Here is an 18,766-nt window from a genome sequence, read left to right on the forward strand (position 1 = left end):
GAAATGACACCAACTTTTAAAATCAAAGACAAAACACTGAACACTCTGAACATTCTTTGATATCGCTCTTTATGGTATGATATGTTAAATAAAACATAATTGTACACAGGGGCATAAAGCCTGATACTGGTGGTCATTCTCATTTGTCATTTACTGTACACTGACAACAAGCAATGGATGGTCTCTGTATGATCACATGTCAAAACTCAAATAAATACAAAACCTTAACTGTATAACAGAATGAGAAAAATGTTATTCACACAGAAGATCTATTCTAGTGCATCAGACAGCAGTGCTGGAATTTAACTGATTGTTCTGATCACCCTCCTTGGTTTCACAACCCTAACAGGTGATTTCTTTTAGCTGTTTGGCCTGGTTACAGTTACCCAATTTATTAATCACCTTATTTTCAAATAAAATAACTTTTAGGGCCATAACATTGTCTCTTGATCTTTGACAGAGCATTGACTGAATTTCCATTGCTGAACAGGCCTGAACAATGTCTGAACATTGCCTGCAAAACTACAGGGTACCTGCAGAGCTTAAAATATTCACACCCTTGAACAGTTTTCACATTTTGTTGCTTTAAAGCTTGCAGTAATGACACAACCTACTCCACCCATTCAAAGCAAAAAACAAAAAGAAAGAAATAATACGATAAAATATTTCCACCATTCACCCTGTGAGAAATGATAAATGTTCTTATACCTGTACGTGAACTACTAAAAAGCCTCAGTTATAGCTACTGTACCAATTCCATGATGAATGCAACCTGTATAAGCTCCTTTTCTGCAGTTCTAAAGAACATATTTTACCCTTTCCATGGGGAACAGCTGTGTGGTTCAAGTTCAACAACACAACTCCTTTTAGGTTTCTATATTCCCATTCAACATACCTCTCAAGAAATTAAAATAAAGAGAAATTAAAATTATTTCATTTCTTCAATACATTGCTTTCATATCATATTTATTGATCACCTTCAGATTTCAGGAGGCCAGGAATGTGAACACTGTGTGTGAAGGGAAACAAAATTTTATTCTTGCTAGTCAATGCATTTCAAGTACTTCATCATAGAAAATCCATAATTACAATTTTTATACAAGACATACACGTGGCAGTTAGCATAGCTGGCTCACAGCTCTTGGGTTCTGGGCTGAACTGGGGTGCCTTCAATAAGCAGTTCACCTTTGCACTCTGAGTGGTTAAAAAACATAAAAATAATAATAAGCTTTCTTACCCATAATATCCAGGTACTCCTCTGCTAACACACTTGGCCCCCTGTCAATAGGTTTCCCTGAGCCATTGAAAACACGCCCTACAAACAAGAGGAAGAGTGCACAAGATATAACTATTGCCATAGTTCTCTGGAGATTTCTATTCAAAAGAACTAGATGAGTTTATAATTAAAATTTAGGTTTTTGATCTTTTATGTTTTTTCAGCATTTACATTATTATCTTACGATGTAAAACAATTAAAGACTAAAACATATAACAAATCATCACAGGCTTCAGCTACAAGGGCAACCTCAGCATTTCCTCAAAGGAACAATTAAGTTTAAATAGAGGGTAGTTGAAACAATGAATCATTAAATTAATAAACCAATATGGCTTTTTTCACATGCACATTAATTGAGTCATTAAAAACCAACATTCAAATTCTAAAGCTCTATTAATAATCATGTGTTTTGTTTAATACAAAAACAATTGAAAGAATAAAAACTAAAAAAATGTTTGATTGTGGATTTCAACATTTGAAATCTACTTCTTTAATAAGCTGTGAACACCCATTGAACCTACTGAGTGAAAACATGTTTTAGGAAATTTGTTAACTAATGAGTGTCATAGTAATGGCTGGGTTTTGGCCTTAGATTTTACATGCTTTTTTTAAATTGAAGTATTATTTCTGAATCTCAGCTAAAGTAAATAAAAGTGCACTATCAGCATTAACATCATTCATGAACATAAAGTATTTTCCTTCTCCATCTTCTTGAACAAAGATGTACTAACAGAAAAAAGAAGAAAATACCAAACTGGATAATAGAAACAGCTGCTAGCTACACTTAGTTTGTGCATATGAATATTTATAAAACAAGAAGCAACTAGATTTCCTTCAACTGTGCAGAAAATTGATAAGTGTATCAAATTCAACCTAAATAGTCCTTTAGCAGGCAATTCCTCATTTTCTCATTAAATCCCCATTCTCCTTTCAGAAAAAAAAAGAAAACAAATTTTAAAATGTCACGATGGTTTCAAATGATTTGTTTTTGCACTTTAAGTGAAAAAAAAAACATTGAACACTAAACCTGGTGAACACAGGGGGATTAGGAATGGTCGGGTACAATTGGTGCAAAATGATCACATTTCACACACATATTGGTAACAATAAAAAGCTTGAAATCAGTGCTCAACATTTGAAGGAGGAAATTACACCTGCAATTGGTTTTCTTTATCCAAAAAATAAGGACAGCCGGCTCTGAAAAGAAGCCTAATTTTTATAAATGAATAGCAGCCTTCACGGTCACTTCCACAGAGCAACGCTGAAAAATGCCTTCTGCTCTCTCGAAGGGGTCATCTTACCTAGCATGTCCTCAGACACAGGTGTGCGCAGGATGTCACCTGTGAACTCGCAAGCTGTTTTCTTTGCATCGATTCCTGAAGTGCCTTCAAATACCTAAATCAATAAGGAAAGACTTCCTTTAACTTCCTTCATGCCCTTAACAGGATAAGCTCTATCTACACCGCTGTGTCTTGCTTCAGAAAACAAGTTCAGTTGTAAATCAGAGCCAACACAGGTCTAGTCTTCATTTTTAAATATGATCTCTCCTAATTATGTGAATGGCTTTCTACTTCAAAGACGGAGATGGAAGGAACCTGATAATGATTTAAAGAATTAAATACACAGGTAAAAACCATTTACTTTCAAAGATAAACAAAAATGGCATTACTTTTGTACAACTTTATTTTTCTTGCATGGCTCTACAAGAGGCTCAAGTAAATAGCGTACCTGAACGACAGCCTTTGAGCCCATAACTTCCAGCACCTGGCCACTTCTTTTTGTGCCATCAGGCAGGGTCAAATGCACAATCTCTGCAAATCTGGGGAACTGAAAATGAAGAAAAGCAGTCGGTAGAATCAGACAGGTTGCCCTATTGCAACTGCAACATTCAGAAACTTTTCGCTACAGTTCCATCGCATTTTGGAACAGATGGAACAGAAAGGGACATTCCAAATATTATGACTCTAAAAATAAATATTACAATTATTAGAAAATATCAATTCGAATATATAAGGCACTCGCATCTCGTGAATTTAAACAGCCACAGGACAAAAGGTGTGTACAGGTTTTTTTTATACATCCTTCAGAAAACCTGAAGACATCCAACTGGTTCAGTAACAGTAACATCTGTCAGTTAGGGATAATAGGATATAATGGGTTGAAATGCAGTAGGGTCTGACCAGAAACAGGTGCTGGGCTTTGCTTCACCATAGGACAACCTTCCACACAGCTGGGGTACAATTATAGAACATTCAAAATCTGCAACATTCAAAATCTTAGTCCTCTGAATTCATAGTTTTAATATATATTTATATATAATGGTAGCAATTGCAGTGACATTTACATCTTGCATTTGAAATCCCTTACTATGGAAAAAAAAACAACTTATAGGCATACCTTGACATTATCCAAAATCACAAGGGGTCCATTTACTCCAGACACAGTAGAGTAGGCTGGAAAAGATGAACAGCATTTTCATCAGCTTAGAAAAGAGGAAAATGAATGCTATACCCATTTAGTCATGAAGAAGCTGCCAGATGACTGTTTTTGACTTTTGAATTTGCACTTCAAGGTTGCCAGAAAAAATACAATACAGCAGATGAAAACAAAGCACAACTGAAGGCCGTTCGACCCACCTAAGCTCCTTTGGTAGTTTGTAGCTAATTGAACCTAGGATTTCATCTAGCAGTTTCTTGAAATAAGTCAGGGTATCAGCTGCAACAACATACAGTAGCTTAGTAGCTTGTTCAATATTCCCACAACTATTTGTGTAAAGAAGTGCCTCCCGTTCTCAGTTTCAAGTTTCTACTTGTGGCCTTCGATTTGTGTTTCACTGTTCATTCCGGAATAACTTTGTCAGAATATATTTTCATATCTGGATTTTAAATTTGTAATTCCCCAAGCAATCTTTTCTGTTCAAGACTAAAAAGGATCAGTTCCCATAGGCTGTCAGTGTAGATCATTTCCTCAAGCCCCAGAATGTACCTGGTTGTTCTTCCCCCGAACCGATTTTAGAGCTGAAATGTTTTCCATAATGTGATGCCAAAATTATTAACAGTATTCAAAATGATGCCTTATAAGGCAAGTAACAAGGCATGTTACTGTACAATTTTAACATAAAATTATTGGATATATATTTAAAAGTCTAGAATTTAAATCAAGGCACGCTGTTTGCCTTTTTAATTGCTTTTCCACTTCTCTAGATGTAGTCCTAAATGACATGTCAACCTAAACATCTTTGTACGTAGCCACTTCTATCTCAGTGTTTTTCATTTTGCATTTATACAGTACTTTGCCCTGCACTTGTCTATTTTAAATGTCATTTGCAAGTGTTTGCCCTTTAAAATGTATTTGAATTCTATTTGACAATCATCTAAATTTGGTATCATCTACAAATTTAACTAGTTAATCTATATCAGAATCTGAATTTTTTATATAGATATATTTGGAAGAGCAGTGGTCATAGTATACATCCCTGTGGTACTCCACTAATGACATTACTTCAGTTTGAGAATTCACCTCTTATCTGTACTCTTTTTCTATTTATTAGCTTATTCTCAAAAGCTTTCTGAAAATCTTACTAGTACATACCACACGCGGTGTGTATATCCATTACTGTTTTTATCCATTCAGTTGGTCAGGTAGGGCTCATCTTCTCTAAATCCATATTGACTTTTCCTTAGGTTAATATGTTCATAAGGTGATCCTCTAATTTGGTTCTTAGGATGATTTCCATAACCCTGCATGTAAAATAAGTTATGTGGATGGGCATTTCAGCAGTCCTTTAAGATAACCTCCAATCTAGAGCAACTGTTGGAAGAATTGAATCAATGATTTTGTGTAAAATCTCGTTTCCTTAAATACAATTGGTAAGATACCATCAGTCCCGGGGAATTTAATCTTGAGTGCTTCTAGTACATGTAACACTTGTGTCTCTTCTGTTTGAATATTATTTAAAAGACAGTGCTGTCATTATGCTGCCTGAGGGATGTTGTTGCCTTCTTCCATAGTGAACACATCAGTGAAATACTCATTTAGTAAATCGGCAATTTCCTTCTCACTGTGTAGATGTTTCCGATTATTGTCCCAGCTACTGTATATCAGACCTCACCCCTAACAGTTCATGTGCTGTAGCACTGAAAAAAAAAATTAGCCTCCTTTGTAATATTTATTGCTTAAAGCAAAGCCATAGTATTCTTTTGGTTGACCTTCAGTTCATTTCAATCACTACAAATCCTGACGGAAAATTTGAACAGCATGTTATATTAGGTAGTAAAAGATTCAGGATTATTCTTACTGGCAAAACAAAAAATATTACTTCACTTTTCCAATCAAACACACATATTAAATAGTCATTGTGTTTGATATGAAAATATTCTTGGGGTACATACAAAGCAGAGAGAACAATAACAATTGTAAGATTAATGTCTGATGTAAGCATTTAAGGTTTCAGCATAATGGTTTGTACAGTTTATATTGCTTCTAATGTTCTTGAAATTCAGTAATCTTAAAAAACTGAAAATAGAAACAAAACGTAAAAAAATAATGCACTTATTTCACCAGATTGGAGTTTCTAGCCCTTTGAAATGATGATGGGTTTGAATTTTATTCTATGAATCAATTTTCAAGAATGAACAGCTCTTCAAGGCTATGCCACTGGCTAATCCAACAGTAGCTCATGCCAGATCTAAAAATATCAAACTAGTCTAAATCAATGGTTTTTAATGAGTATGAACAAAATAAATTGAGGCAGTGAACTAAAGGAGGGCATCTGGCCGAGAACACTCATCAGGTTGTTAACAGTTTATAGAAACATCTCTTCGAGAATCAGTCTTCATTGCTTCATGGTAATGAAAATGGGAAATGATGCAAGCAGATCAAAACAAATGCACATTGTGAAAGCCACGTGATTTGGGTATACTGTTAACTACACTCATTTTGTCACTTCAATATTTAAATATACATGAGTGCTATAAAAATAATGTAGGGAGTCTAATAATATAACATTCATACGAGAAATACTTTTTGTGAAGGTTTACTCTCCATCAAACTGTTTAGAGCTGGATAACTGTAATGTACCAACCCTCTATATTGAATGACATAAGACAGAAATATTTAGAAATACTTAAGGCATAGTGAGTAAGACATCACTGACTTTAAGCTCCATATACTGTAGATGGTCTCTTTAGGTTTATGAGGAAATCTATACTGCAGTGTAAACAGTCTCCCGCTAGGCCTTAGAGCAGAAAAAAAGCCTAATTTACAAAGATATACTAAATGTCTCAAAACACAGTTACTTAATACTTATGCTTATGATGCACATCAAATGTGTATGTTTGTATTTACAAAGTTGAACGACCCTCAGAATGATACAAGCAATGGAAATCAGCACATTATTATAAGCACATTATTAGCACAGCTACAGGTGCCTCAGAAACATGTACATGTAACTTAAGCACAGATAATATATTAGAAGACGCACCTCAAGATCACTGGCCTCTAACTGTAAGGACATAATATATACTGTAGGCTCCTCTGAATATAAAGGCAGGGAAAACACTGCGAAACATGGGGAAGTACAGGAGAGATTGTCCGAGAAAGCAAGTGCTTTTTGTAGACTCTAAAATTCAAAAATATTCACTACCACCGTGTTACGCATTTTAAAATAATTATTATCCTTCAGGCCATGGTCCTTACATTTTTCTCTCTCCTTTAACAAGCATGTCTTACCCTGTGTGCAAGGAGAGTGTCCTTGTTCAGATACACCACTCGTGCTGCACAGCAGCTTTATATAAGAAATACCTCAGTTCATTATATCTTCTTTTCGTACATGCAAACTTGCACGTAAGTTAAGCAGGCCTTACAATTGGGACTTTTTTGTGAAAACCATGTACATATTGTTACCCTAATTAATCCTGTCTTTTCATGTCATTTGCATACATTAGAATGCAGTTAGCATATTCAGCATGTGGAAATTTAGATTAGTTTTAACACGTGTACGCGCATGTGTGCAAGGCTTTCAGACTGTTATTTTCCTAGTTTGTGAATCCAAAAAAAATTCATGAATACCACCTTTCTGCAAACTTACAAGCTTCTCATATCACTAAACTTTTTGTGAATGAGGACCCCAGAGTGGCAATTTGGAAGGACAAGTATCCAAAATTATCTGAAACCAATTCTAGTTAAGTTCAAGTGCAGTATAGTTGAAATTAAACAAAAAACCCATACGTTTACTAATGTGTTTGGTTTTTCGTCCAAATATAAATTGTAAACGCACAACAGTCTTGGTCAAAATATGATCTAAATTCCTGAGCAATCAATTTCCCAGTATCTGAAAAAAATGATTTTTGAAGTATTAAATCAATAAAAACAAAAAAAACAGACATGTTACCTTCATAAATTTTAATAAAACAAGCAGCCTGGCTCTGTCGACCGTGTTTTACAAAGCAAACGAAATGCTGATACAGTACAAGGTTTTCTGGATAGACACGTATCTCAAGCCACACCCATGTAAACCTTCAACCAGCTGGCTCTGCCACAAAACAAAGTATTCTGGCCTGCATCTGATTTGCGGTTAATAACTAATTGTTTGTGCTACAGGCTCTGAGCCTCTTGCCAGTGTCAAAATCCACACTTCCCCGCAAAAGCTTGCAGAGGCTTGCAAAGGTTGTGGCTTGTACGACACGGTAAGATTAAGAGATCTCTGCCCTCTATCACGGAAGAAGAAAGGAGCCTCTATGAATTTACTACCAGGGTTTAGTGCAGAGATAAGGAATAGAGAGGCAAGACAAAATAAGAAAGAAAGGCTGGGGGGCGCCGGGAGGGTGGAGAACCATGGGTGTGGTCCTCAACTATGGCCTTTTACTTTCTTTGGGACAACATTAGCGCCTCTGACATTGGAGCCAATTTGGCTTTGTCTGCCAATGGGTTCTGGTCCGCTACCTCTCCCATCTGTGGTATCGAGAAGCAAGAGGGGCCATTGTTTCACACAGGCCTCCATCACGCTCTTGTTTTTTTGTGCGAACCGTCAATCTCTTGGCTAATATCAAAGCCGTGAGGAAATTAGAACAGACTGGCTCTAATGCAAAGCACTAAAGCTTAGCAGGGTGCATCCACTATGCCACTAATTAGGCACTGGCCAACAAAATAACCTGTCAATGCGCAATTGCCATTTCCCACACACACCTGCATTTCATACCCTATTAGGCGGACAGGCAGGGACAGAAAGAGTAAGCGTTCAAGTGTGATAAATGGACCAAACACAACAGTGGGGCCATTCGCAACTACAAAAATCCTCATTCTTATTACTTTATCTGCCTTGTTCAGAGCAGTAACAGAATGGGGGGGGAAAGACCCACTAAAGGTTTAAATCAACTTTACAGACTCTCTGCACTGTATAATTGGAATACAATTTGAGAAAATACTATAACATAAATCTAAAAACCCAAACAAGGCAGATCCTACATTACAAGAAACATTACTTTTTTTACCTTAACCTGATAGGTACAGACAAAATCAAAGCCAGTTTTAAGATAACTCGATTTTTTCCTTCTTTTTTAAAATAAAATGTACTTTTGTTTGAGCCGCAACATCTAGAAATCACACTGAAATCATGCAAATGTACATTTTCTCTTTAGATTTGTCTGCTGACGTCTGTTCAAAATGCTTCATTTCCTTACTGTCTGCTTAGTCTACTTAGTTTTATTTCTATGTGAGCCCATAAAAACTAAATCTTAAATAATATTTATTTTGAATGCTTAATTTACAGAACAGAGAAAGTCTATTGTACCACTCTCAATAAAAATCTACTGTTTTATAATTTTGCCTACAACACAAGCAAAATGTAGGTTAATGAGTCTAGCATTAACTAATACAGGGCTGACCTTACCCCCGCTCTAACCCACAACACGGATCCAGGAATTCATTAGTTGCTTTTCCATTGCTAATCAGATTTTATCACTGAAACTTATATACACTTAACTTAGTGTCTCTCACAGTTCTAAAACTGTGCATAGCAGAACTTTCACTAGAGCCATAACAAAATACTTAAAAAACACAAATTCAATCACTTCAATTTGAAAGTCTGAATTTGTACTATTCAAAACACATCAGCATAACTCTGCATTCCACAGTAAAAAAATAAAAAATAAATGTGGAGATGTGATGGAACAAACATATCTGAAGTATTACCGAAACACTGTGTAACAAGGTGAAACTGCAAGTACATTGAGAAGAAAAATAAGCAGATTTTTTAAATTAATTCAGAATCGATGCGTGACAGCACTGGGTTTATTGATTAGTGTAAGACTTGCTGAACCTACTACCCTGATTTTATTAACTCAATTCTTATGAAAGACTAAGTTTCTAAATGTCTTTTCTTTTACTTTGATGCGTCATTCATACGTTCCTGAATTTCATTTAACAGAGACTGATAAGGCTAAGGCTGATTTAAAGAAAGTGCACATTTGGGGAAAAAAAATCAAGGTTCTTGGATTGTCAGGATAAAAGAATGTATATTTTAACCAATTTGCTTTTATGGGAGCTTGACTGAGTGGCCTACAGCTGAAAGCTGTGTAGAATACAAATCTTATTGTTGTGGTGAAAAACAGTATTGCAGCTTGGATTCCTCAGACTTTTGATATATTGTTTGCCTCTGACATAAAATTCATGAGGTGTCGAGTTGACTTAAACACAACAAGAAGGGGCTCAAAGGAGACAGTTTTATTTGCTTGTGGAACTGTAGTTCCACAATTGGTCAAGTTGTGGCCTAAAAATACTCGTCAAAATATACTGCATAAATAAAAGAGCAAACAAATCAGAGAAGATCTCTTCACAGAAAATGACTTCCCTGGAAAAAGCGCTTAAGCGTACACACACAGTTCGGCATTTTTAAGCAATGATGTCAGGTGTATAAGGGACCTGTTAAGCACTCGTGGGACTAAATGCACTATTAAACAAAAAAAACCCACAACCTTTATGTGTCTTCTTCAAAGTACGCTGCAAGGTTCTCTTAAAATAATCAACTATACTTTCCATCACATGAAGTAGCAACATTTTCAATTTTTATGAAAAACTTTCTCCACCCTCCTTCCTACTTGAGCTCAAGTACAGAGTCCCCCTGCTTGGCATGCCACTGCAGAGCAGGTCATCAGGCTGCCTGTTCAGCTGCCAGCATCCTTTGTGTACAAAGATGTTAATTGGTCCTAATCCGCCACTAGAAGCTGTTTTGGTAGCCTGACCTAGCACCCTGAAGGACACCTTGGTGTGAAATACTAAAGAGCCCATTCAAGTGCGAGTGAAAAGAAGCACTGAGCATTCCAACACATTTTAATTTCCCATCTGAAAAGGGGAACATCATCATTCTAACACTGAATAAATAGTACAAAGCAGTAGTAACAGTGAAGTATGTCACACATTCACACAACACAGAGGGGGCTTCTTACAAGGAGCCAAAGCTGGGAATACTAATTGCTAAACCCAAACCTAGATGGTGTTGCATTTTAAAATGTGTTATTAGACATTATAAATTATAAACGATCAATTATTTTTATGCAACAAACTTATTCCAGTATGTACTAGGCAACCAGCATATCTTATTTACTCTGTCATGCTGAAGGTGGCTGAGAGGAAAAAAATGTTTTTGGTTTTCAAAACATTCAGTTTTGGAATAATTTCACTGCTCTGTAAATATAACTTAGAAAATAATTTTACAGAATATCTATACATATATGCACCCCAGAAAGGATTTACTGCCATCCCACAGATAATTCCTACAATTTTCCAGCGAGTGTATTCATACTGAGCCTGAGACTCAAAACAGCAGACAGGAGAAGCGCCAGTTGGGTGTTCTTTCCAGAAAGAAGTCTGGTAAGAGAAGAACAGCCCTGCCATCTGCATAATGGCTGAGCTCTTTTACTGCAGGGGAACGTATTCACTATGTGTTTAAATGACTCAAACGGATAACTTCTGCACCGAAGTGACCACTGATCACATTCATAAAATTAATGGAAATGAAACATTTAAGAGACACATTTGAGACTTTTCCCACTTTCTGAAGTTTCTGAAACTGGATTAATGAAAAGCTGTCTGACCTGCATTTCCCTTGCTGCTTGAACTAATCAACAGAATAATAGACGTGTTTTTCAAGCTGCTTTCAGAGCTTGTTCATTCCTTATGTGGACCACAGTGGACTCATATATACATGCTATAGGAGACCAGCCAAACCAATCAACAGCAGTCACACTTGTAGAACAAGACGACTATCTCCCTGCAGACCAAACCCCAGTTCTGATGCCTTTCTTTCAGTTTGTACCCACCCCAGGAGGCTCAGCCACAGGACTGCAGTCTACATCTGGAAAGTGGAGGGACATTCCTACAAGAAACCTCAAACCCTTTTCATGATTATTTCATGATACATTCAATGTCAACCAGATACTTAGAATGAGAGAAGAAAATATCACCTTGAATCTATATAAATTGAGCCTTAAAACTAACCAAACAACTAGATTTATTACATTTTCATTTAATCATGCTCAAATAATTTCTCCTCAGAGGAAAGTACATTGCACATCAAATTAGAAAAACAACTCTACATTTTAGAAGGCTTATGGTAATCCTGGCTATATGAAACAGATACAAATTTTTGACAGCATACATTTCTGATATGGCTAATAAAAGCTCTCCTGCAACAAACATTTAGCAACGGTCATGACAACAACATGACATAGTTAAGAAGGCCTGTTTTAAATATAGAACCAACTCAATGCTTTCACTTTGTTCAGCATGTAACATTTTAAATTTATGCAAAATATAACACAATTCCACAAGAAAAACACTACATTTGAAGTTTACTCTGCAAGGCAGGACAATAAAAGCAACTTGCACTGGACAAAAGCACAATTACTGAATTAGAAAGGACCTGTCAAACGCCAAATGTGCCTTTAGGCAGGGTTTAATAGCAGCCAGTCTCAGGTATGAGCAAACAATGTGGTGAAATGTTCTAATCAAACAAAGACTAGATACACTTGAAAAGGACTCCATTGCAAAAATTCAGCTTCAAGATGGGATTAATACCACACAGTAGGATTAGCCAGCACAAGTGAGAGGTCACCCTTATCTGGGTGGGGTGGTGTAATGGACAAATTCAGCCTTTTATTTCCAGAGGCCTGAGGTTAACAACTCTTTTCATTCCAAGTGTGAAAGATTTGTGTTGACTTTCGCGTAATATCCACACTTAAGACCACAGCAGAAATTCAGCTACATTATTCAGTGACAGACGGCCCAAAAGAGAATCACTGATATAGTTGACGTCACGATGAGAGTTGTGTGAGGAGATGGTGTTAAAGTGTTTATAAAACTGATTATGTCCATTGTACAAACTCCTGTTCTGTTTTTTGACTAGCTATTGCAAGAAATAAATTCAGAAAAAAAAATTATATAGCACATAAATTACATGAACACCATTACTGAAGGACATAAAATACAGCAAAGTAGGAAATGCTACTTTTCAAGGCTTGAAGAAGTTCTGTTTGCAACATTTAAAGCTTGCGTGATAATAAGCATCATAAAGAGGTACTGTAGGCTAATGCACCAAGTTTAGAAATAATTAAGTACTAAATACCCTGGCCTTTTAAATGGTGAAAAAATGGCAGAGTCCTTTTACTTTAATGATCTGCCTGTGTTTACCAGCCCCCCTTGTACATCTTTAATACCGATGTAACACCTCCATTGTGAATAATCTTCTGAGTGATCTGAATGCTTTTAGCTCAGCAGGTAGACAGACACAATGCTAACAAAGGACTCCCACCTGACAGCCTGCCTACAGATGCTGCAATTGCACTCAGACAATATCTTAACAGGCAGTTGGGTCCAGAAAATGTCCTTCTGGGAACCAGAGAAGGACAACTTGATGTGTCACCACGAGTCCAGAACAGGTCAACTGGCAAGAGCCTGGTTCATGTGCTCATCCATATGCAGGACAGAAAGAGAAGCAGGATGATAAAACACATTACAAGCCCTTCAGCACAGTCCTGTCCTTCAGTGGAGTGTTCAAGCTAGCTTGCAGCACATCACGGCTCTGCTCCTAGCATCACTGACAGACTGCCCTTTGCTTACTTTAGCAAATCTATAAAACTGAGACAGAGTCATAAAGGGGTACCTAATCTACCCATCTTTGATACCATTACCTTTCAATCTAAAGAAAAGTTAATAAAAACAGCAAATCTCAATTATATACCTGACTTTGCTGCTATCAAAGTAAATGATCCATTGTGGTTTTAACATGTCAGATACAGCTAAATGACATCCAAAGTGAAGGTGCTGCAGCAGCTAATTATTTTGTGATCTTTCCCGCTAAATGGATGGATTTCTCACATCACCAAAGGGTGAGAAGCTAAATTAATGTAATCGTGCATCAAATTTAACCCACAAACATTCTTATCCCACAATTAGTAACAATTATCAGCCATAATGGACCAGCAGAACCACTACAGAGCAGGTCAGGTGGATAAGTGACAAATTCTGTATCTGTCTAGCAGTATGACTCTATGGGTTCTATAGTTGGCTTAGATTTAGAAAAGGTAAGCCTTGCCTAACTTACTTGTAAGAGCTCTTTGAACAAGCAACAGTGGAAATGGATATAAACAGAGCATATGATATGATATGATAGCTTTTCAAAAGAGTTTGGGTAAAGATTCATTCTCAAACTGCGAAGAAATGCACGGTTTTATAAGAAAAACTGATTGACAGAACTACTTACACCACTCTACCATCAGGAACGTGTTTTGCTCCCTTCATATTAAAAAGCCCTTGAGTTGATACTATTATGTTTTAAAACCTAAACAGTTAAGCTATGACACACCCTTTGGATGTCAAAGGGTGTCAGAGTCAGGAATAAAAGCTCAGTAATATCAAATAACCATGCCGTACACGCAGTAAAGCCACCTGTAGCTATCTGTTCATGCAGTATTATTAGAAAATCCCTGTTTGCAAATAAGAGAAAAACCCAACTGATTAGAATCAGATGGAACAGAAGCATAGAGAGCTTCTCAAGATGTGATTATGAAACCGGATGTCGATTTTCTTTAGAAGACTCGACTCTCCCGTTCTTTGCATTAGTAAGAGTTTTCTAAGAGGCTTTTATTTCCATGTTTTTAGCACTTTTCCTTTGAACATTTTCTTGCTGTCTCAGAGTCTATTTTAGGTGTAAATTAATGTACAGTAAGTAACATTAATCAAAAAAGGATAAGGACCACACTGAGGCTAACTAACAGACAGAGCACAAACAGTTCTTCTGTTTACCTGGAGATGAGGGTACAAAACTTAAGAGTACAATGACAATATTTCTCTCATTGTGTAAATACAGACAAAAACAACTTAAATTACCAAATCCTGAGAGACAACAGCTTGTATTTAAAGCTGTGAGAAGCAAAAGGAGCTGTGACACACAAAAACAAAGATGAGCCAATCTCTTGACTTCAGGGTCAAAAATATTGACCATCCCAAAATCATACTCCTAAGAATATAAGAATAAGACAGGCAACAAAATGAGTTTGATTTTGAAAGTGTGAAAACATGTTAGGCAACTGTCCCACAGTTCACAAAAAAACATTGTCTGAAAATGTCAAGATGAGGAAACCTCACTGCGAACTACTTCATTTCCCAAAACAAAACGTGACGATTGATCATTTGGCAACCCACAAAAAAGAGAAGGACAGATATCACATCCTTACTTTGACTTACAGCACTTATGATCTGACAAGGGCACTACTCAAACCAGTCCCCATTCATTTACCAAGTCTCAAAACAGGAACAACATTGCCTTTTTCCTTTAAAATTAGTCTGCATGGTTTCTCATGTTTGTATATCCTAAGTCAGAATTTAACAATATAGCTTATTACTCTCATGGGAGAATGAAGGGCTTAACATAACTGTGTCCTCTGACCTCATGAATGTCTTAGAGACTTTCTCTAAAGTTAACCAACCCTAACTTGGTTGACATGCCATCACACACAACATGCCAGGAACTTTCACCACTACTTCCACTGAGATACAGTATATGTCTAAGGGATGGAAAAGACATGACATCTGGGAGGAAATCTAAGTGCCATGTCTTTAAATGCCAAGACCTAATCCAGTTCAAACATCCTAGTTTGTGGTTTTAAAACCTCACATAAAGTGGCCAGGTAATAAATAACAGTAACAACAAACTGTTGTAAGTTTTGAATTGGCCAGAGGCATTTTCATGCCTATTTGAGGAATTACAAGACAGCCTGTAAAATGAATACTCTCTAAAAGAGTACTGTCAAAATATGTTCTTAATAAAGCGAAGAGTAGTACTTCAGTAGAAACTTACTATATTTGGAGATTTTTCTTCAAAACATATTGCCTTTTGTTCACACTCACTAGAGAAATTTGGAATCATATACATATAAGAATCTAGAGATGCAATCTATTCTAACGAGAATAAAAAAATAAGGAAAATGTTTACTAAAGAGGAACCTGGCCTGTTCTTGTTTTTTTATCCGTACTACTTAACAATACTGTGGTGTGTTGCTAAAACACCAGATAATGTAGTTGTATTTTTTAACGATTACATAATTATAAAACCAGAATGCATATTGCCATCAATACGTTTTTAAGGGTTGTACTGTACATGTAATTGTATCAGCTGAATTGCTACAAGACGCGGAATCTGCTCTCACGTGATCTTATCACATGAACAGGATCACACATCACGATCTGTCGCAGTTCTCATTATTCTCATCGCAAAGCATTACTTAAAACTGGATTCCTACAGGCCTATTTTACTGACGTGTCTTAGCGACTTGCTGACAGTTTTATGTATGTAAATCCTGCAGTTAGTGCACATCTGAAACTGCTTTAGTACTTTGCGTTAACAACCCAAAGGTGTAACCGTATTCAGCCTTCGAATTAGAAGGAAAATACGAAATTATAAATCGAAAAGGCCAACAATGTTAAATAGTAAATACATTAAAACCCTAATAACATTAATGTCGTAACCTATTCTAACTATATATTTGGCTTGCAACTTAAAATCAAAGAGGCGTTAATATTTCCGTTTTAAGGAATAAGTAAGCAGATGTGCTGTCACAATCGATAAAGCGTTCCGATTCAATTAAATATTTCAATATCAGCAATAACCTATCATTTAAATATTCGTGTCAGGTTATGCCATTTTTAAGAAATAAGTGTAATCTGATAAGCTCCTATCATTTTCAAATACATTATTCACAACAAGACCTAACCTGAAACTTAGTACTACTGTAACTCCGCTCCCCGCTCTGCCCGAGAAAAGTACAGCTATAATATATAATAATACATACTCAGCCTGGGCTGCGATATGTAGTTTCTGGTCACAGACTGGGCATGTTGTCTAGCAGCAGCTTCAGGTCCATTCAGGGTGTCAATGGGTCTGCTTCCCACCATTGTAGCCATTGTTAAACTGATTAAAAAAATTATGTAAAATACAGTACAACTCTACAGTCTAGTTTTACACGGTCATATGACACTTAAATCCGGAAGCTAATGCCTACAGGAAGCCACTTGCAGGCGCGTCCTCGTGATACGGGGGGGCGCGGATAAGCGCGTACCCGGATATCTGACTGCGTTACAGTGCCTTGTGGAGCTAGGTGTAAATCCTGAATTAAATTTAAGCCTTTTCAACCAGTATACCTACAGTGTATAAAATAGTTAACGAAATGTTTCTAGAAATATCTGTATATGTTTAAAGATGAAAGGTTAAAAATGTTTGCCACTGCAATAAAATGAATGTAACGTAAATGTAATGAACGTTGCTGGAAAAATAATCAGGCTATATTTTCAAAAGAACTGATAATAACTGTACCTCCCAGGAATGGCAGGACTAGCTGTAACGTTCGTACTATTGCCACAATAGTAGGTACACTATTGTTCTGTGGTGTGCTTACTATAGGATGGAAACCATTTCCAGCATCTGCTCTATGAAGGTGTCTACACAGAAGATTCACATTTGTTATTCACCTGGGTAATATAAACTTACATAAATCAAAGCATGCTGTTTTTAGCTTATTTAACAATGCTTGGAAAAATACAACCAGAACAGGACAAGTTATACATTTAAGATCCCACTGTCGGAGTTAAGTTAAGGTCAAACGAAGGGTTCTTAATTTTGAAATTCACAACAGAGTGTAAAAGGTTGCATGGTTCTGTGGAGGTCTGTGACTAGGCGATATTAGGCACCAGATATAATTTCAGATTGTATCATATTCTCTATGGAATTTGCATGTTCCCCTCCAATTTGACTGAGTTTCCTCCCACATTCTACAGATGGTAGGTTAATTGGTGCCTTTAATTGTGCTTTTGTGTATGTGCCCTGGCCTAACCTGGCATCATGCCCAGGGTATAGTCCCACCTTGTACCCTATGCTTAATGGCCAATTCCTGGGTTGCTATGACCCTAACCAGGCATCAGTGGTTTACTTATCAGTGGTTTCTAATGAATATTTATATATCATCCAGAAAAACATAGGTGGTGCATACGGTAAGTGCTGCCAATAACCAGCACTGAAGAAGAATAGAATTTTCAATGAATGTGTTGTCCAGTCAAAACTACAATGACATTGCAAAAAGCTCTCACCGGATTGCTCTCATTGTGTTATCTATTTTGTGCTCATCTATTAGTGAATTTTTTACTTTTACATTTGTCTCATGAAAATAATAATACTCTTTGTCCTTCCCTAATAAAAAGGCAAATTGCTGCTTTCAGTAACAATGAAATTTTGATTGAGCCAAAACAGCAGTACACAACACACAACTTTTGTGATATCACTATTGTGCTATTTAACGGAGACTAGGCTTAATAGAAGATTTTCATTTTTCCGACATCACCATTAAGTAGACCAGTGTGCATTACTGTATAGATTGTATTACTGTTTCAATTACAAGCCATCCTCAAGCTGAGTGTGCTCCAGCTAGTCCGTCCCCTCTCATCGTGTCTCTTGGGGAGTCCATAAATGGAGGACTGTGGCCTGAAAGTGGTTCAGTCAAAATATCTGATCAAGGCTATAAAAGACCTGACTGAAGTGGTTGTACATACTGCAGCATGACAGCCAAGTGATCTAAAAATATGAACAGAAAATACGTTTTCAGGTTTTTAAAGTTACCTTTAAACACTGAGTACTGAGATATCTATAGTATGCTAACCCCCCTCTCCTCCTGCCTTTATATATTAAGTTCTGCGTTACAAAATGTTTTTGTATTTATTTGATAGGCCTTTCATTTTAAAAATTATGTAAAAATTGACTACAACCAAAATCAAATACTTTGAGCATTATAAAGCTCTTGAAAGAATGGGTTGCTTGTTGGTGTGGACTCTGTTGTGAGTCTGAAAATCCTTGTCAGAACATCTCACAGACATCTCCTTTTTTAATTAAAATACGTTAAACAGAGAAACACCCATGAATGGTGGAATTTGACGAAGATTTTGGTCTTT

General features: G+C 36.6%; 1 protein-coding gene across 1 annotated transcript in view; it reads right to left on the bottom strand.

The window, feature by feature from the left end:
- atp6v1ba (ATPase, H+ transporting, lysosomal, V1 subunit B, member a) overlaps window positions 1-16,819 on the bottom strand; it is a 40,739-nt gene extending 23,920 nt beyond the window's left edge. Inside the window, exons 1-5 of the mRNA XM_006630456.3 lie at window positions 16,621-16,819; window positions 3,674-3,729; window positions 3,005-3,103; window positions 2,578-2,671; window positions 1,238-1,315 (exon numbers count right to left, since the gene is read on the bottom strand). Coding sequence (XP_006630519.1) covers window positions 1,238-1,315; window positions 2,578-2,671; window positions 3,005-3,103; window positions 3,674-3,729; window positions 16,621-16,732 — 439 coding nt within the window. The 5' untranslated portion in view covers window positions 16,733-16,819. The remainder of the gene's footprint in view (window positions 1-1,237; window positions 1,316-2,577; window positions 2,672-3,004; window positions 3,104-3,673; window positions 3,730-16,620) is intronic.
- Window positions 16,820-18,766: the final 1,947 nt, after the last annotated feature.

Source organism: Lepisosteus oculatus, chromosome 4 (genome assembly GCF_040954835.1).
Source record: "Lepisosteus oculatus isolate fLepOcu1 chromosome 4, fLepOcu1.hap2, whole genome shotgun sequence".
Lineage (NCBI taxonomy): Eukaryota > Metazoa > Chordata > Actinopteri > Semionotiformes > Lepisosteidae > Lepisosteus > Lepisosteus oculatus.